The sequence below is a fragment of the Protopterus annectens genome, chromosome 2.part1 (genome assembly GCF_019279795.1).
Source record: "Protopterus annectens isolate FY-2018-M chromosome 2.part1, PAN1.0, whole genome shotgun sequence".
Lineage (NCBI taxonomy): Eukaryota > Metazoa > Chordata > Ceratodontiformes > Protopteridae > Protopterus > Protopterus annectens.
In genome coordinates, this window is record NC_056729.1 from 718,515,130 (window position 1) to 718,536,806 (window position 21,677).

Here is a 21,677-nt window from a genome sequence, read left to right on the forward strand (position 1 = left end):
TAAACAAACTTTACAAAAAAAGGAAGAAACTGTTGCAGAAAAGAGAAAAATCCCAGGATACAAAAAACTCCCTTACCAGCCTCAGTAAGAAACTGAGATCCCTCATAAAATCCTCCAAAGCTAGTTACGAAAATAAAATTGCCAAAGATTCCAAAGACAAGCACAAGGCATTCTATAACTATGTCAAGAATCTGAATGGCAATGCTCAGATCTGCTCTGAGCTAAAACAGAATGGCATTAAATATACTGATCCCAAGGATATTGCCAATATCCTGGCAGATCGATTCAGTGCCAACTTCACCCCACTCTCACCTCCTAAATGGCTCATCTCAATACCGGAAGATAGTCAAATTCCGGTAATAAAGTCCACACAGGTAAAAAACACACTCTGCAAAGCTAAGAATACAGCATCCATGGGACCAGATGACATCCTGGGCTGTGTACTACATGAACCACAATATGAACTGGCGCCTCACCTAAGTGTCATGTTTAATCATAGCCTCACCTCAGGTTTCATGCCCACTGAGTGGTGCAGAGCTACAGTTATCCCAGTCCACAAGGGGGGGATCCACCTTGGATCCTGGAAACTACCATCCCATCAGTCTGACAAGCCTTCTCTGCAAGGCCATGGAGCATATTATCAGGGAACTTATAAACAAAGACATTGGGAAACTTCAAACACTGGGCCCCACCCAGTTTGGGTTCATGAAGGGCAGATCTTGTCTCCTGAACCTGATTGACTTCTTCGAATCAGTCTCTAGAGCCATGGACAAGGGTAAGGTGGTCCGCACAGCCTATCTAGACCTCGCCAAGGCCTTTGACACCATCCCCCACTCTGGAATCATAGATAAACTTCCTATGCTGGGCATTAATCCCTATGTCACCCAATGGGTTGCCAACTGGCTTACTGACAGAACCCAGGCTGTAAAAGTAGCCGACTCCAAATCCAGTTCCAGACAAGTGACAAGTGGAGTACCTCAGGGTTCAGTCCTGGGACCGCTCTTGTTTGGCATCTACTTCTCTGAAGTACAGGCCAACACTAAGGGACTCTGGCTAACAAAGTTCGTAGATGACTGCAAACTGGGAGCCATTATTGAATCCCCAAATAATGTGGATACTCTACAAAAGGGCCTTACAGAAAGAGATGCTTGGTGCCAGAGCCATGGGCTCAAGCTCAATGGTAAGAAATGTATAGTTATCCCTTTTGGGAAAAAACATGTACCCGTGAATTACCACATAGGTGGCAGTACACTAAACACTGAAAGTGTGATAAGAGACTTAGGGACACAGGTGGACAGTGGTCTCACCTTCGATAACCACATCACCACAACAGTCAGGAAATCCTTCTATGTGGCACACTTCATAACTAAGGGTTTTCATCCAGAAAAAAGGAGGTCATTGTCCCACTGTACTCATCCCTCATTAGACCCATTATGGAATACAATGCCCCATTTGGTATGTACCTCTCAAGACATCTGCAACAACTGGAAAGGCCGCAGAAATACCTCACTAAAAAAATCACAGGCCTAAAGCAGATGCCCTACGCTGACAGCCTTAAAAAACTCCAGCTATACTCTGTCACATATCATCTACTCAGAGGCAATCTCTGGTTAACATACAAGGCCATGTCAAACCCAGAGCAGTTGGACATGCTACACTTAAAGAAATCCCAATCCCTCAGAGCCACATGCTCAAGGGATCTAAACTTTGTCATCAGAATAAACAAAACATGCTGGGAGGATAGGTTCCTGACCCAGAGACTCCCCAGACTCTGGAATAGACTGCCCATACATGTCAAGCAGAGTGCCTCTTTGGCCCTCTTCAAAAGGAACCTTGACGATTGGATGAGAAACATGAAATTCACCCCAGGGATCACGTCAGTCGCCCTGCTAGACAGGGGTCCAGGGAATTAAATAGTGTAGGAAGAAATATCCAGGGAATTGTTATGGCTAGGCTTGTATAGGCCCTAGGGCTGATAGCCTAGTACCAACCTATGAACCTATGAACCAGTGGGACTGAGGTCCCCACCCATGGGCAGTCACCACTGTACCTTCACAGCCTCGAAGGTGGCTGTGCTGGGGGCTGAGTTGCAGAGCCAGGCTGACTCTCTAATCATGGCACATGGCCCTCGAGCTGGCATAGAACATCAAACTGCTCGTTGATCACTCTGCGCACCCCGACCTGGCGACGGGTGACAGGTGCCTGTCCACGCCCACTCCCAGGGGGATGAGCCCCATCCCCTGAGGCAGTTCCACCTGAAGGGGGTGCAGGACCAATGGACAGGGAGGTCCCGGGTTGGGTCCCAGACATGCTGGTGCCCGGTGCCACGGCCAGCTGAGGTGGAACAGGTAGGTCCGCTGGGACCGGCCTTCTCAAGCGTGCTATAGTTTTTAGATTTAATCATCATTTGTGGGTTAGTAACACATTCCACGGTTAAGTATAACAGCATGCATAGATATTCCCATTAACCCAGACACCAGATACGGAACAGTTGCATAGCAAACAGAACACATGCATATATGGCACCACAGTGGTAATAAGAACAGCATGCAGGTATATTGATGGCACCATGCCACCAGTGTTGGAATAATTCAATATAGCACATGCATGGGAACCATGCAAATATTTATCAGAATAAACAAAACATGCTGGAAGGATAGGTTCCTGACCCAGAGACTCCCCAGACTCTGGAATAGACTGCCCATACATGTCAAGCAGAGTGCCTGTTTGGCCCTCTTCAAAAGGAACCTTGACGATTGGATAAGAAAAAGGAAATTCACCCCAGGGATCACGTCAGTCACCCTGCTAGACAGGGGTCCAGGGAATTAAATAGTGTGGGAAGAAATATCCAGGGAATTGTTATGGCTAGGCTTGTATAGGCCCTAGGGCTGATAGCCTAGTACCAACATATGAACCTATGAAGCAGTGGGACTGAGGTCCCCACCCATGGGCAGTCACCACTGTACCTTCACAGCCCCGAAGGTGGCTGTGCTGGGGGCTGAGTTGCAGAGCCAGGCTGACTCTCTAATCATGGCACATGGCCCTCGAGCTGGCATAGAACATCAAACTGCTCATTGATCACTCTGTGCACCCCGACCTGGTGACAGGTGCCTGTCCACGCCCACATAGTTCTATTATGCAGCACAGTGTGGGTGACAGCGACCACTGATACTTTATTATTCAGAGAAACTGCAACACTCACAATTCCCTACAATACCAAAGTGAACAGTACCAGTACAGTTTATAATGGCCTGTATTTCTCAGCACAGTGTTCGTATCCAACATAACTGTGGGAGCAATGTTTGTTAGCACTATCTGACTGTTGCCACTCAAAGTTCCGGGTTACACATTAGTATTATGCACATACATCTCACGCTCTTACTGTACACACTCTGGTCACAGCTTGACAGCATGGGAGTGTAGATAGGACTTACTTGAATTATTACTCTCCTAACAGTTTCGGGGGTTGCAACAGTGACAGGTGTGTTCTCATAAATGTTCGACAATCACTTGTATTCCTTGTTTGCTGGCTGAACATCTGAGATCATCCCACAGACTTACCAGGGGGACAGGGGAAGGCAGCAGATATGGGCCGATATACTGGACATTCTGGCCTCATCTGTACAGTTGTGGGGTATGATTTTGTATGCAGCCTAATTCCACTCCCAGGATTCTGACCATGGCTGTGTCTGCTACAACCTAAACACTGTCCAGCACAGTTGTGTCTGCTCTATAGATATTGCTGTATATCTTCTATTTGCTTTCTCTTATTAATCCCCTTTGCTTTTGTATTTTGACCTTGTATAACAACACTCTTATACAGATTTTCTACACAGTTATATGTTTTAGAACAGTGTGGGCGACAGTGATGTGTAATACCTCATTATTCAGGGCAACTGCATATAATTCTTGTATTTCTGGGCACAGTGTTGGTATCTGACAGACTTGTGGGAGGAATGTTTATTAGCAGTACCTGAATGTTCCCACACACAGTACCAGGTTCCACATTACTATTATGCACATACATCTCACTCTGTTACTGTACACACTCTGACCACAGTTTAACAAGTTGAGGTTTAAATGGGACATATGTGGCTTCTTAGTCACATAAGGTATTGGGGAGTTGCTAGTGTGCCAGGTTTGTTGTCATAGATGTGTCTCAATCAGTTGTATGTCCTGTTTGTTGCCTCTACATCTGAGATCATCCCACTGATTTCCCAGGGGGACAGGTTGATAGGCAATAGATATGGGCCACTCTAATAGGCATTCTGGACATATCTGTACAGTTGTGGGATATGACTCTGTATGCAGACTACTACCACTGGCAGGATTCAAACCGTGGCTGTATATGCTAAAAAAACAACAGTTCACATCTCAGTTGCATGTGCTATTCGGCTTTTGTTGTCTGCATTTCCCTGTTTACTGTCTGTGTGTCTCTCAGTTGTACTAAATGGCCTCAGGGGATTACACCTGTCATATGCAGGTATTCCTACATATTCAATTTATGGTGCATGGTGTGGGTAACAGTGCTTAATACAACAGTAATATTACATGATTGCAAATCTACATTACCATGTGATACTAGTATGTACACATGCAGTCCAGCAGTTAGACCTGTTTTGTCAGGCTATTACACTTTTATTGACATACAAACAATATGAGACTCTTCCTGTCATATTCTCTAGTGTATGCAGTGCTTGCCTTGAAAAATACTGGTTTTATACAGAGAATTGATTTACTACTACTTTTAGTTGTATTTCCTATGACAGTAAATGCATGAGTATTACTAACCTGCTTCGGGTCACAACCTCGCCAGGTGACAGATGTGGGCCTCCTGGTTCGCGGCTCACTCCATTGCAGCTGTGGAGGAGATAAGAGGAATATTTAGCCATACCTATCCATGATATACCTGAGCTGGCAATTATTACACACATACTGGGGTGATACTTACACACAGCTAGAACATCCCTTGCTGCTCTTGCCTCTTGGAGCCACTCCTCTAAGAGTTCCCCCTTATGCCGCTCCAGGTTGGCATAGTGGTTCCTGACCTCCTCACCAGTTCAGGATATGCCAGTGGCATTGGTAAGATCACGGGTGAGACGGTCCCAGGCCTCTGCCTTACATTGGGAGCCCTGGTACTGGCCCTGCAGCAGTCTCTGAGCATGGTCTTTAATTAGGAGTCCAGCCATGACCTTGGACTCCTGGATGTACCAGCACTGTGTCTGGAAGTGCACACCTTCTCCCCTTACTGCCATAGTGCCTGCAAGGGGAAGCTACAACCAGTTATGAGATGTATTCCCGCCTCTTGGGTTTAAGTAGGGCTAATTTCCCACACTTTTCCATGATTGGCCGGTTTTGTAAAGGCTAAGCTGTGGGATAACCTTTTTACCTAGGGTTGGCATTGTTTAAAGTGGCACAATGAGTTAGCTGGTCTACAAATTTCTCACATCTCCTAAGCTGGCCTGTGCAATGCTTTGCCTTGCTTACGTTAGACTTTCATTATAATGCATTTTTGGCATTGTGTTATTATTCATTACACCTTATATGTATGCCTGGTATCCATGATTAATGTATATGTACACTCTGTGGGGGTCCTTGTGTTTTATTGGGGACTTCAACACTCTATTACAATTACACCTCACTTCTGGGCTTACTGCTGTACTCCAGTTCACATATTTATGTTATGTAGTGGGTTATGGCACATATGACTGTATACTGATTCCTTTTACAGGTCCAGTTTGGTTATACTATGGTTAGGACTACTACCTCATTCTTCTGTACTTCTGTGATGGCTTGGTGGATAACTACTGGCACTATGGTGTATTGGGTCCTGGGTTTGAGACCTGCATGGCTGTTTATTTTCTTGATGGGCAGAAGAAGCACAGTTGGATACAGAGTGATTAACGCACTTTTGAGCCGTTGTAAGTGGGTTTGCGCAATGGTAAGCACTGCTCACCTGCCATTACATCTGCTTTCAGAGGGTTAGCTTTAGAATTGCTTAGCCAGTGTAGGCATTGCTTACCGCCGCACAAATGGCCTTAAGGCCACTTACTAATGCTTAAATATCCTTACTACTGCTTATTTGTGCTTAAACCTGCTTACTAGTGTCTTATTCATTATGACACTGACACCTCACATGTGCATTTTCTGCAGTACTCCAGTTCATAAATATATGTTATTTAGTCGGTTATGCAACAAAAATATTGGTCATAACGTGCTTAGCCATGTAAAATGGAATGTGCTGCAGTGGGACTCAAACTGGGAATGCCTGCTTGTCAGGCGAATGTTCTGCACACTACACTATTGCTATGCTGCTTCATTTGCATATATCTTCCTTATTATCCTCTTCAGCGTTTTAAGCTGCTTTAACCATAGCTAAGTAATGGGCACACCCGCGTATCTACGGTTAGCTGTAATTGGATTTTAAAAATAAAAAGGGTTTCTTCATTTTATTTCTACATTCTGTTACTGTTATACACAAGGGGGACTGTTGGTGAGGATATGCGGTCACCTGTGAGCAGTCTTGCTCATTGCATACCCCTTTCTGCTGTTCTACATTGCGGGGGAGAGTTTATTCTGAGAGCTGTGCTCTCAGACATGACCCCGGCACTCTTACATGCTCCGTGTAAGCCTAGGAGCTCGGACAGCGCACCTCATTAATATGCATGGCGCTCTGCCATCTTGCTCCTAAATGGTCGCTTCCATGCAGAACTAAGCTAGTCCTGCATGGAAGAGTAGTAAATCTGGGGGATAGTTATGCATCCATGTGTACTTTAGAGTGATTGAAAGACTACAGTTCTTAAAAACATGCATATATTACATCCGACTTTTTATGTAAAACGTCTCTTCTGATGCTGTGCCTTTGTCAATTTTTGGTTGAAACTTAAGGAAGAAAAACATGACATATTGATGTTGGCATAGCATACTCTCCCAGTAATAATATAAAAATGTTCAAATGCAGGCAATGGAAAATGAAAAGGCAAGGGCCATCAGGGTGCAGCCTGCAAGACTCAGAAAACTTAATTTGCGTCATTCAAAAATTAAGAGCTCCTAAACTATTTTTCAACAACCCAGGTAGCAGTGTTTGGCCCAAAGCAAATTAAGTGAAAAGGAACATTCCAAGGTTTCTGAATGTTGAATTTCTTGGTTGCTAAGGCATACAAATCCATTGTTCTGTTGATTTAATGTAGTCAAGAAATCCTGTTTTCTAAAGTTTTCATTCACAGTCAACATGAACTTTGTTGCCCTTCCTACAAAGATGAAAATGTGTAGCACTGTAAAAATTAATAAGTAAAAGCAAATATCTTTTGTCATTACTTTACAGGAAGGAAGCACAGCTGGATGTGGAAGGACAGTTCCTTGTACGTTTAATATATGACGACTCAAAAACATACGATCTAGTAGCTGCAGCAAGCAAAGTTCTTAGTGAGTATATCAAATCATGAGTTTTTTGTGTCTGAATTTTAATTCACTTTTGAAAGGTTTTATGCAATATATACTTCACAAAACATAGAATAAAGGGAGGGAAGAGCTTCTTGTCAACATAATTTTTCCATAGATTTGCTATATTGTTTAAAGGTCTGTAAATATATATATAGAAAATATGTAGCTTATGTCTTTATGTAAGTGTAGATATGCATATCTGGCAATCTGAAGCTAGGATACTGCAGTTATAATACAACTATTACATGTAAATCTGTAAAATATGTGAAGTCTTCTTCAGCCTGTGATAAGCAGTTTCATTCATGGAATGAGGGTTACTACTTGTCCCTCTTTGTAAGGGACAGTCCCACTATAGGCAGTTGTGTCCTGTGGAAAAACCCTAAAAAGTGGTAAATATTCTGAGATTTTTAGTACAAAAATATTTCATAAGTTTTCTTTAATATTTGCATGAAACAGTTATTTTGTATCTGAATCACTTTATATGACTAAGCATACGCAGCTGAAATGCTACAAGAATAAACTTTTATTTGGGCCAGAAAGTGAAGTTCTGTCCTTTGTACTGGCTGTTGATATGTTTTGTCCTGTAAAATCTCATGTTTCTACAAAAGAATGTCCACGTTGGGCATTGGAAAAGGTGGCAACACTATGCGGTATGCAGTCATTTCTGTTTGTATAAGATACTGCTGTCAGTAGTTGTAAGAAGACTAGACATGTGGAAGAAACGACTAAACAGAACAGTGGTGTTACCATGATCTCTTTCATTTTTTTTAACTTGCATGCTTTAGTGAGTCTGGGTTATTGCTTTAAGATGTGTTATTTTTCTTTCTTTTTTTTTTTTGGTTTTACCTATATTTTCATCAGTTAGTCAATGTTATAATTGTAGTTCCCCATTCTTACCTTCTCAATTATTCCATTGGTTACTCCAGCAGTCCAGCTCTGATATGGTTATGTCAAAAACATATTGCAAGATATATAAACTTCTACAAACACACAAAATACTCTCTCACACACACACACACACACACACACACACACACACACACACACACACACACACATGCACACGTGCGTGCGCACACACACACACACACACACACACACACACACACACACACACACACACACACAGTCTTTCTGGTATAGTGAAGTAGCTAACAGCTTTTAAAGCTGATGGTTTGTCAGCAGTATGCTTTTATTGTGGGCACTGTTTGTGTAACAGTGTTAACTGTGTTGCTACTTTCAAAACTGGAAAACATATTGTGCTCCTATACATTGTTGTCACTGTGAGTAGCAGTAGTCTGTGGTGGCTAAAGTTCCATGCACCAGAAAGAAGTTGATCTCTGATCAAAACCAACTAATTATGTGCTGTCTAAGTAGATTTCAAGATTAGCATCCTGAAATTTGCTCTCAAGTTAAAATTCTTGATATTCATTTCTTGGGCAAATAGTGTAGTTCTCTGTCCTGGTGATAGGATGGTGGTTAAATTGTTAGTAGGTTGGCGACAGCAGCCTTTTTAGTTCTGATCACTGTTACAGGCCCTATGGCAGGAGAGGCAATAACCATAATCTGGAAGAATACCTGTCTCTGTCCAGAGATTTACCTTCACTGAGATAAAATTAGACAGTTTTTCAGTTATGTTAATTTTTGAACTTTGTGAAGGCATAGAAAGCCATAGCATTTGCAGCCTTGATGGTATCAAATGGAAGATTCCAGGTTCAGACCCTCCAGTGCCTCTTGGCCTTCATGGAAACCATGGTCTTCAAAGTTTCATGTACATGTCTGAAAATGCTGCAGTCAACCTTAAGGTGCCAGTGGTTACAACAGTGTGATTTCCCTATAGCTACCCTCTGGAACTCTGAATGATTTCCACAAATCTCACTAATCTTCCTTCCAGCAGCTAAATCCTATTACAATGCTGGGTAGTGGGCATTGTGCTAGTGGAATGATATGTGTACCTGGGCTTCTTCCTTGTATTGTGAAACTGAAGACGAAGGAAAGGAACCTTCACATAAACCAAATGCAGCTAAGAATAGTACTCCTTGCAATAAAAGCTCTGAAAGATAAACTGCTATCAAAGCCTCTGTCTTAACGGTTATAGTTTGTGGTGTAATTGGATACCATCTGCAAATGTGATGTAGTTCTAGTAGTGAGCCATAGATGGAACTGTCATTGTTACAAATTTTTTTATTCTTAAGGAACTGTATGGATTCTTTCACTCACCATATTCACAATAGCCCTCTCCAGGAGGTAAGGACAAGAGGAGTTTTATCTGGTCTGCTTATCCTGAAGTGGAGCACCTTAGATGGTGGTATTATGACCCCTTTGAAAGTGCACTCCTCCCTCTAGTCTGTTAATTTCAGCACAGCAGATTGGAGTTGATGGTGGATACATTTGTCCTCCACTAGTAGAGAAAATGTCTGAAACATCTTCACTTTTCCGTTTGATTCACTATCTCTTATCAAATTCTGAGTGGCAAAAGCAAAGCTTTTCCTTCTCACCCTTGGGTGTCTTAGAAGGGTGTTGTTTGTGACTCTTGAGTCCCTGACAATACAGAAAACTGCCCCAGTACAGATCAAAGACATTCTCCTAAGCTGAGACATTAAGTGGCTGCAGCTCATGTTTATCTGCTACTCTGTGTCCTCTGTCTCCATCAGACATCCATTTTGAATGTCAGATACCTTTTGCTAAGTGTATAATGTCTCCAGTTAGTGAAGCCAGATATCCTTTATTACCACAATAGTCTTGCTTGAAGAAGAACCTGACCTAGCTTAGGTATTTAGTTCACTTTGGTCTCAGGTGTGTTATGCTTAGAATGTATATTTCCAGAGTCTCTGATCATTATAACCTTGTGAATGACAGTATTAATGCAGGATGATGACTAAGTCAGTGTAAGCAGTTTCATAAGAGGGTTCTGAATTCTCTTACCCTCCTTTTAAGAATCACCCTGCTCCATTTAACATACTCTTCTTGACTAACAGAAAGAACCAAAATCGTGTAGACCACCCAAAAAATCCAACAAGACCTTTAATTGTTTAGCATTTTTGTCTCCTGATTCTCAAAGATGTCATCAGAATCTGTTACCACAAAAGTTCCAGCAATATTTCCAGTTTTGAATTTTGACCAGTCTCCAAACCACATCAGTTAAACTTTAATTACTAAAATGCATACTTTTTTCCATACAAAATAACAATATAAATGTGCAAGCTATTTAAAAAAAACCTCAGCATTGAATCTCCTCTTCACATCTCTCTGCTTTTCTTGTACTTTTTTATTCCTTTGTATTGATTTCTCTACATCCTGAATTATGTTCATCATCTGCTTGAGCTCTTTTACCATACGTTGTCAAACGGCTCATTCATGATAGGCCTCATTTGATGTCACAATGCGGGTCTTCCTTTCATAAAAGATGCACATTCACTCATCTGGTGGCACATTTTCAAACTGTTCTAGCAACTGGACCAGTTCAAAGTTACAGTTTCCTTCTCCTGCCATCTTTAGAGAGTCTGCTTTAGCTTTTTCAACAATTAATAAACTTTTCATGCCAGGTCTGTGTTTACCAGTTGAACGGAAAAGTCATTGAATGGCCATTCACTGTACATAGACCAGCAAAACTGCATTGTGTTGAAAGGCCAAATGATTGTAAGTAATTTCTACGAACAATCATAGTTAGTCAACATAAAGGAAAAGGAACACAGTACTTAGCTATCATTACCATACAAGTAAGTAAACCTGCCTCATTGTAGTGTGATCTCACAGTTGGTATATATAATTAGAAGGGGGTGTGGGGGATGCATACACTGGACCCTCCTTATGTGGTGGGACACCTCTTATGTGGGGGCTGCACCCCATACCCCCCACTAATTATTTATACTAACTGCAAAATCTCACAATTAGATCCACACCCACCCACCCCAGCTCTATCACTGAAGAGCAAAAACAAATTTTACAAAAAAAAAAAACATCCCGATGGCCAGATATATGATACAACCCCCCACCACCACCACCTTTGCTCCAACCATCTAGCCATTCAGCTGTTCATGTCTCATTTTGTTATCCTGCCCCGACCATTCTTTCCCACATTTTATTAAAAGGATAATTTATTATCTTCGACTATCGCAAACTGCTTACTACAAATGTTGCAAGCAGTTGCTACAGCTTATAATCTCCCCCATGGAGCACTATGGCACTCATGCTTTAGTTTAAAAAAAAATCTTCTTTAATTTAAACTGGGGCAAAGTGCTTGCTACAAATGTAGCAAACAGTTGCTACAGTTTATATCCTGCTTACACTGAATGCAATAGAGCTCAGGTTGTACTTAAAAAAAAAGAAAAAAGATTCTCTCTTTTTGTACTTTTAAACTGTAGCAAACTGCTGACTACAATGTAGCAAGCAGTTTGCTACAGTTTAGACCACACACAGTGCACTACAGTACTCAGGATGGACCAAGTGCCTCATTGTTTTCCTTATGGCTATCTCAAAATGTTGAAGTTGCAGAACTCCTCTAACACTACCATTTTCTATTCCAAATATTTGTTCACAGTACTGCTGTTCATCCTTAGTCTTTCTCATAGTGAAGGCCCACTGAATGGAGCACATCACTGCTACTTCATATTTCCTGAGAAGAGACTGCTGACCTTTTCTAAGATGATTTGTCTTACAGGCTAACAGACAAATTATTAAGTTATGATGAGTGAAGGAGATTTGCATGAGATTCGCTCCCATCTTGTGACTCTATGTGACTAGCGCTTGAACATTCTAAAAAAAAAATCACTTCCTTTAATGTGCCATAATATGAAAATGCAGCCAATGTAGCTGGCATGCTGTAAGACTCACAATCCATGCTAATTTTATGAAAGCCCTTTAACAGAGCTGGCAGCAGTTCATGATCTAAAGGTTCCTGTAGTGCCCCCCCCCCCACCATTTCACATTCAAATCACTGAGCTACGGGTCTGAAATAAAAAAAAGAACAGAACTGTTAGGTGTTAAGTCATAGTTCTTTCTGCATCCTGTTCCTACCACATAAAGGACAGATACCTTTGTGTCAGTCCCCATGATAGTAGTTGAGATATGCCACTAGTGTCTGATTTTCTCAATAAAATGCTACTTGCCTTGTTGCCCAATTGTACTGTACAAATTACTATAGCTACTCCAGTAGCATCAACTCAGAAAATGTTATGCTCTGCTAAATGTCTGAAACTACTGCATCAAAGGAAAGGCCAAGCAAAGTCACATGTTATTCATGTACCCTCCCATGCCTGTTTACATTGCTTCATCCATATGCTGCTCTAAGTCATAGTTCCCCATGTAGTTCTGCCAGAAATGAAGCCCATTAAACTGTTGCAAAGGTATTTGCCAAATGTTTAAATCTTGGTTCACCTGCATTAGAATTATGTCTGTCATATTTGTTGAACTGCCCTTTCAAGAACTTAACTAATGATCCACTGAATTTTATGCCTGATGCAACATCCTTAGAAGCAAAACTCAACAAGCATATTAAAGATGTGATTTGCCTAACCTGCACTTCATTCTTCTTAACTACTAAGCTTGCCTTTTCATTTAAGCTTGAGTTTTTGCTGGGCAGTTCGAAAATCTGTCATCCTATATCTGCCTCCAGCTAAAGAAAATCAATTTCTTGTCTGGTCCCTCTAACTCATTTGCCACCAGCAGCAAATTATTAATGCAAGAGAGTTGTTGGAAATTCTGTTACATTCCCTCATTATCAAGATGTCAGCCAGAAAATGTGCAGATAATGTGCATTTCTCTGACAGATCAACCATCTTCAAAATACAGAGAAGCTCTGTGCTAAAATTTTTAAAAGTAGTACATGCCACTGCATACCGAACGCAAAGCCTTATGGTAATACACATTTTTGCTTAGCTGTATACCGAACAAATGTCAGTCTTGATGATGGAGCGCATAAGTTTGGTAATCCATGTTTATTTCAGTGGAAACTGTCTCACGGCTTAACACAGTCATCCATGTGATGGAAGCTTCCTGAATGAACCAGACACATCATCTAGTGAAGAGTATTGCACTCTTGAGGCTTGCTTACTTGCACTCCTATTTATAGATGTTTGTTTTGGGCTGGATAAAGATACATTAACAGATAATCCCTGATCCATTTCTTTAGTACTAGGTCTGCAGGTGATACCCTGAATTGCTCAACCACTAATTCATCAAAAGGGCCTACTACCCGAATTGCCCTTGCCTTCTTGTCTAACAACATGAATGCTATGACTCAAGAAGGGTATTTTAGCATCCATGTTGAGAATACATAACATTGGTTATGATCAGAGACCCAATCATATTTCATTGTAAGAGCATGAAGTGTTTTACCAGCTTTCAGAGCCTCTGAAAGGTGGCTAATTAGTGCTGTGAAACAGCAGGTTGAAATGAAGTACCCTTCTGCTGAGCTAGCAGCTTTAAAGACTGTTAAATATTTCATTCTGTCATAATTTTTGTTTATAGCTGGGACACAGCAAAGCACCTAAGAGCTATTAAACGCTGATTTTCCTTCTGTTACTGTTTTTTTTGTTGAACAATACTGTTCTCTTTTAGTCCCTAGCATAAGGCAACAATGATTAGGTGTCCTTAAGCTTTTGTTAAGCACCACTAAGCATTGTGGGTTTTGCTGTAGGCTTATTTAACACTTGTTGACTGGGAAAGTCTGACTAGGTTCCACAGAGCCTGTTTTCAGTGGAGGCCCAAGGAAAAATGTTCCAGATGCATGTCTTTGGAATGTGGGAGGAAACCCACACAAACACAGGGAGAACATGCAAACTCCAGACAGAAGGCACCCCAGCCAAGAATTGAACTGGAGAACCTCTTGCTGTGAGGTGACAATGTTAACCGCTGCACCACTGTGCCACCCACTTAGCACTATTATTTTTCCCATTTCAGAACATAATTGCTGTGATCCATGCTCTACAGCTTTGTTAAGCACCTTTCAGATATAAAAAAGTGCCTAACAAAGTTTTGTTAATCATCTTTCACTATTTGTCTGCTCTAATCTCATGGTGGAACATAAACAACCACCACAGAATATTAGTGGAAAGGTAAAGAAACTTTAAAATAAATAAAAAAAAATACTTTGTGATGTTACATATTTTTTGCTTGTATTGCAGTTTAAAGTATATTTCAACTTTTAAAAGCTGTTTCATGAACAGAAATGCACTTTGCCTTTGACTGCTGTTTGTCCGACAGCTTTGTGTTACAGCTTCTGAAGATATTATACAATTGGTACTCCAATGCTTTTCTTTTTTTTCTTTAATTATCGTTAATAACACCAGAGCAGCTAATGTGCAATATACTACAAAGAACTGTGCGGAAGCAATGCGTGTGTTATAGCTTTCAAAGTTGTAGTTTTTTGTCTATCTGTCTATAAGTAGTACAGCACATGAAGCAGATGAAGCTTCATGTACTACAAAAGACTGTAATGTGTGTCTGACCATAATGACGTAGCTATATGCTCTCAAAATTTATGCCAAGATTCATCACTCAAGTTTCATTTCATTCTACTCTGGATGTGAATTTCTTGGCATTCGTTTCTCAAAAAAGGAAGCAATTTCATATGATAGGAGACATCATAATGTTCTATGTGGTTACATTTATTAATAGAAATATTAACATGGCATATATTCATAATTTTAAATGAAAATAAATTATAGCATATCATTTAACAACCATGCAGTTTGAGTCAGGAAATACTCATGAATTATGTGTTTACTGGGCCAGTGAAATGGTGTTCCACAAAGCCTCCAAGTGGACACTGCCAGTGACATTTTCATAACTACATGCATCCATATTTGCATATCTTATTGCCAGACAAGTGCAGGTATCTTCCCTGAAATGAAGCAAGGGCGTCAGCTATAAGTGTGACATTTTCCAGCATTATTCCTGCTTTCACTTGATGCCATGAAGTATCATAAAAACTCCATTTGGTTACAGTTATGAGTGCAGAGCTAATATAGCATATGATATATGTATTTGCATGTTTTCTTTTTCATTACAGGAAGCAGTTTTGCAAGGGCAGCTTTCCACAAGCCCAAGTGGAAACTACCCAGGCTTTTTTTTTCTCTAACTCCATACTGTCATGTATACATAGTTGTGGCACTGCTGTTTTGATAGATGTTTGTCTTCATGCTGACCATCTAAATGTTATCACCAGTCATAGTGATATCTGACTTTGGGTAAGGCCAGGTCATATTAACTTTCTTGCTGGCCACTATGACTTAATATCTGCCAGCACCTACAGTATCGCTATCCTCAGTTGAAGAAAGGGCCATGAAAAGACACCATTCCTACCACTGTGCAGTACAAGAATGTCTGGGGTATGCCTTCCTCCTGCTTATCAGTCAAGAGTAGAATAAGCCCAATCTACTATAGATCACTTCTGTTCACCTTCTTGATATGATCAGAGAAATCCTAGACCAAAGGGATGAATCCATATCTTATCCTTCCTCTTTCCACTGCTCAAGAGTCACATGGATATATACAAATAGAAAGAAATGTCATATTCCATATCTATAGGGAAAGTGTGCAATATATGACTACTTTGTAATGACATTCTCTGTAAACATGCAGCATTATTTATTTTCTGTTATATGCAGTTCATGAACCACACTAAGACACCGTTGCATGATTTGACACAAAGAACTCCAAGCCTTCTAACACTAAATAACACCTGCTTGCTGGTGTTTCCTTCTGGCTATATCATCATGGTCACATAGACAATCAACATGATTTGTGCACATCATCCCACTGTAGCAGAGTCTATGCTTTGGCCAGACCTTCTAACATGAAGTAGATCTCAAAGTATATATGATGGTATTGTCAATGCATATCCTTAGTTATATCCATTACTACACTATGTTCAAGACTTCTAGAGTTTCTTCCTCCCTCCCTGTGTAAATCTGAAAGTCACTTATGTACCCATTGTGGCCATCAGGAGCAGTCACAACTCCATACCATCCTTCTGTGGATTTATTTGAAATGTACTGCTGGAAGGCTAAATACCACTGTTGCCTTACCCATAAGGGTTATATATTGCTTTTTGAAAGTCTAAACCAGCACATTCATAACAGGCCTGACAACACTCTGTCATGCTCAGGGTGAACACCGGACTTATTGATGATGTCATCATTGAGGCTGAAAAACTTTTTGAGTTTTTAAAATCTCATACAAGGTATTATTTTCCCTATGACATCATTTTTGTACAAAGTGTGAGTGTACCAAACCTTCTGGTAATAAGGAAGACATAGTAAATACAAGTAAATGTGTCCTACAAAGAAGTGTTTTAATGTGAACTTCATAGCATGGTGTCCACTTTGGACTGACCTGCTCTGCAGCATGCTGACATTGTACATTCACTTTGGGGCCATCTGCTGTGCAGCATGCTGATATTGCACATTCACTTTGGATTGACCTGCTCTGCAGCATGCTGACATTGCACATTCACTTTGGATTGACCTGCTCTGCAGCATGCTGACATTGCACATTCAGTTTGGATTGACCTACTCTGCAGCATGCTGACATTGCACATTCACTTTGGACTGACCTGCTTTGCAGCATGCTGACATTGTACATTCACTTTGGGGCCATCTGCTGTGCAGCATGCTGTCATTGCACATTCACTTTGGATTGACCTGCTCTGCAGCATTCTGACATTGCACATTCAGTTTGGATTGACCTACTCTGCAGCATGCTGACACTGCACATTTCAGTTTGGATTGACCTGCTGTGCAGCATGCTGACATTGCACATTCATTTTGGATCGACCTACTCTGCAGGATACTGATATTGCACATTCAGTTTGGATTGACCTGCTCTGCAGCATGCTGACATTGCAAATTTATTTTGGATCAACCTACTCTGCAGCATGCTGATACTACACATTTCAGTTTGGATCGACCTGCTCTGCAGTATGCTGACATGCCAGTTTACTTTGGATCGATCTGCTCTGCAGCATGCTGACATTGCAAAGTTACTTTGGATTGACAGGCTGTGCAGCATGCCGACATTGTGCATTCACTTTAGGTCTATCTGCTCTACAACATGCTGACATCACACATTCCCTTTGGATCCTCCTGCTCTGCAGCATGCTGACATTGCACATTCACTTTAGATTGACGTAGTGTAGTATAGCATCCTACTGACAGAGTGGGGGGTTTGTGATTGCAACTTGCATTTAGGTGCATTATGATATAAAACTGCCACCAAGATGCTGAGACTGTATTTCTTTCCTGATTCTGTCCACACATTTGTGTTCTTCTGGATCAATGGTTCCTGCATTGAAAACGTTGTAAGCTGTACTGATACATGTTCTACCATACTATGGGAGTTGTCTGCAACATTTGTTATGGTTATGATCCATTGACATCAGAAGAATGGCTGAACTGCATCACTAGACACAATGATTTATCACTACTGGAAGCAGTGGATCACTGGAAACTAGCATTTGCCTATAGTGCTCCCTCAAGTTCGGTGGCTCATCCTATAACTACATCATACTGGTGAGGGCTGCACCTTCTACAAGTGCAACACTTTATGGTGGTCTTACAAGTGACTGGCCATCATTTTGGCACTTAAAATCAGGCCAATGTGAGTCCAACCACCTGTGGCATGTACTCCTCTGCGTTGGCAGGCTACTGTTCACCATCTGTGTATCACATATGATTTTAGATGGTCATCCAAAGGAGGACATGTTCTGCATCCCCGGAGGGGTGTTACATTGGCTAGAATTGTGGAACGTCAATCTCATTCAATGAATGCAACCACTCTTTTTGATCTATATTAGTGTGGAGCTATATTCTTCATTATCACTAATCATTTGCAGCAGCTTTTTACTCTCTGAGTATTGTCATAGAACAGTGCTGTCTTATCTCCTTAAATATCAGCTCATTTTCCTCATTAGTATGGGATCTCAGCTTCCTCAATAATGAATCAAGTGGCAGATATTATCACTAACTTCGCAGGTTCATAGGTTATCAGTCTGCAGACTATTACAAGCCTAGCTAATAACCAGTGGTCAGAATCAAACCCTGTACTTTGCATCTAAGAAGTTAAGACCTTAACCATTATGTCAAGCCCTCTCCATAAAGCTCTACTTGTATCAAGATTATATCACCCCAGATGGGACTTAAACCAAAATACTTGGCTTAAGATACCAATACCTTATCCATTAGGCCACTAGGTCCTGACCAAGAAAGAAAACAAAGTCAGGATTGTTAAACTCCTCGACAGACTTCCTTCTGTCTTTGGTCTCCACAGTATTAGTGATATCTTCTTCCTGCATGTAATCACTGAATCTCATCTTGTCTGTAATGGAATGCATTATCCTTCATGGCCTCCATATTACAAATTTTAGAAAATGTATAGCATTTTAAAGAAGTCCTTAATTACTAGTCATTGTCCTTCTCTTGCTTTTCAACTGGTACTCATTATTTGCTGTGTCCTGTTCACTCTTGTTATATTCTCCTTTAGCAGGCAATATCTTGTAGTCTTTTAATAAGGGATACTGTGTATGGCATTGGTATTTCTGAAGCAGGACACCCTATTAGTAGTTCATGATTGCTTCCCCATGGGGGTGGCAACGGTTCTTCATGTGGCGTAAGTCAGAGCAGTTCAGTACAACAACGCATGAGTGCATATCTCTTTCATACGTACCATAATAGAGCGAGACATAGACACTGTTGCGACCGTAGTTCTGGGCTTCCTGCTTATCTGTTGCCTGTCACCATTTTCCTCTGTGCCTACACATATATATACGAGAAGAATTCTGCTGATGTCCTCATGCAGAAATACATGTTCAAAGCTTTTGGACTACATTCTCCCAGATGGTGACATTTCTTATTTGCTTGTTTGCTTTAGGAATGTATGAGTGGCAGACATCCTTTCTGTAGCTATATGATCCTCAGCATATGCCTACACTAAACACTGTTGTCTTAATCTCCAGTCCAGAAGAAAACATGCTTTCAAATGTTGGTCCTTCAGAACATTGTGTAACACAACCCACAAATTGGACAGTTAACACTACAGACACTTCCCAGATTGGTACCTAAACCCCAAATTGAAGGCCAAAAACAGACAATAAAAAATATCTTTCAAAGCAGTTATGAACTGCAGCATGGAGTTTATGTGACCTTTATGCTGTAAGTGCTTAAGATACTACACACAAATTCATTTAATCAGATGCGATATCAGCCACTGCCTCTGAAATGAGTCCAGCATATTGCTCACACCTGATCTTCAGCTGTTCAGCACTGCTGATTGCACCCCTAACAGTTTGTGCTCTGGCAGCTGACAACTTCTTTCCACCCTAGTTATAGTACTGTGGCCACGTTGCTGTTTCTTTTGCCTTCCAGGTTGCTTTCCCACTTTTACTTTAGTTATTTTGATCTGGATTCTACAAGAATGTTACTGCCAGTGATGATGCCTCCTTGAAGAAAGATATAACACATATGTGAGTTTTTGCCATACTAGATGACTTTCAAGAGGTCTGCAGTGTGGGAGTAGCACCTTATTTTCATATTCTGTCCTTTCAGGCTATAGAATTTAAGTAGTCATTAGAAGGATGGAGCAGAATCTTTCTGTAAATAAAGTTTATGTTAATTCCCCTGCAGTGTTTTCTAAAATGCAAAGTCCTATTTCATTTATAAACTTTCTTGGGTGGCATAAGCCAGGGAACCTTGTTGGCTAGGCTTACATAGGCCCTTGGGCTGATAGCCTAGTACCTACCTATGAACCTATTAGAGGATCAAGGGCAGGGGACATTGATGGCATGTGCTCCTTATCCTCAGTTTGTAGCTGCAGTATAGAGGCCAAAGGCATTGCCCAGACTGCTGATTCAAGGTTCAGTTTTTGCCTATCCTCAGAAGCTCACAATAAGGCTGCTCTACCTGCACCCAACAGTCTGATTTGTTCCCCAAGGATGAGAGCTAGGTATTCCCAGGATAGGTCAGAACCCTGTGACCGTTGCTTCCTATCTAGCAATCTCTATGCTCCTTTAGTGGAGTTTAGCCATCTGCTGCAATAGATTTCTGACCTACTCTGTATATTACCACCATGAGGAGCATATCCCTGCATGTCTCCACATGCTGAATAGGCCTGTCTGTGCATCTGTACAGTGGAAGCACATGCTACATAGACATGTCCTGCAGACATGCAACACCTAGTGTTTCCGATTGAAGTCATCCAAGTGGTAAGCCAGAGCTGCACCCCCCCCCACCCCCAGAATGTGTGAGCTGGCAGTGAGTGCTCAATGCCATCTTTCTCAGCCAGCTTCTACAACTGGCTGTGCCATAATCAGGGCTTTATTCTGCTACCCAATAGAGCTGGTCAAATTTCTAAATCATTAGAAGAGCTGTGTAACATAGCAATTAACAGAGGTGGTCAAATTTTGTAGTACTTACAGAGATCCTTTTTTGAACTAATAAGGTGTATGCTTAACTTTGTGCTGTCTTCAGGGATTTCAGCTCCTCTACAGATGATTGAGGTGAAATTCCTCGAGTGTAAGTAGCCTGAGGAAAAAAATGGTGAGGAACATAAGAATTAGAAATCACTAGTGTGTGATTTCTAAGTGTCTGCCAGCAATGATTGACTTGTTTTGGAATGGTTCTCCCTTCTTCAAATTGGTACGACCTTCAATTTGGTTTATATAAGTTTGGAGGTATAGGGGGGGGCTTTCCTTCCACATGGGGGAAGCTGGGGGGTCTTATTCTCCTGCAAAAAACACTTAAAGCTAATGTTTTGCCATTACATAATTACTTACCCCTTGGAAATTTGGCAGAAGGTGACTTGAATTAAAGAATTAAGGTACATGAGGCAGTGAGATGGGAAAATATATAAATGGCTGATGTAATTCTCAGTGACCCCTATCTGAGAGTTGAAGTACTGGAATGACTTTTACTCAGAACAGCTGTTAACTTCATAAAGAGTTAGTATATTGTAATCTATATCATTCATGCAATGTTCTGTTCTGTACTTACTTTGCATGGGAGCAGTATACTTTTTGTAGAAAAGCTTATAATAGCAAAACCACTTTAAAGGATGTTTACTGTAAGTTCAGCTGATTTTTTTTTCTTTTTGTGTGGGAAATGTAGCTTTGCAAACAAGAGGAGCAAATAAAACAGCATTTAAGAATTATTTTTTTTTGAATGGCAAATTCTGTTTTCATCATGCAGCATTACTCAGACAACACCATCCTGCAACTTTTTAATGGTTAAGCATCGGCATTT

General features: G+C 41.0%; 1 protein-coding gene across 1 annotated transcript in view; it reads left to right on the forward strand.

The window, feature by feature from the left end:
• GUCY1B1 (guanylate cyclase 1 soluble subunit beta 1) overlaps window positions 1-21,677 on the forward strand; it is a 1,108,262-nt gene that overhangs the window by 266,841 nt on the left and 819,744 nt on the right. Inside the window, exon 3 of the mRNA XM_044062441.1 lies at window positions 7,325-7,425. Within this exon, the coding sequence (XP_043918376.1) occupies window positions 7,325-7,425 (101 nt within the window). The remainder of the gene's footprint in view (window positions 1-7,324; window positions 7,426-21,677) is intronic.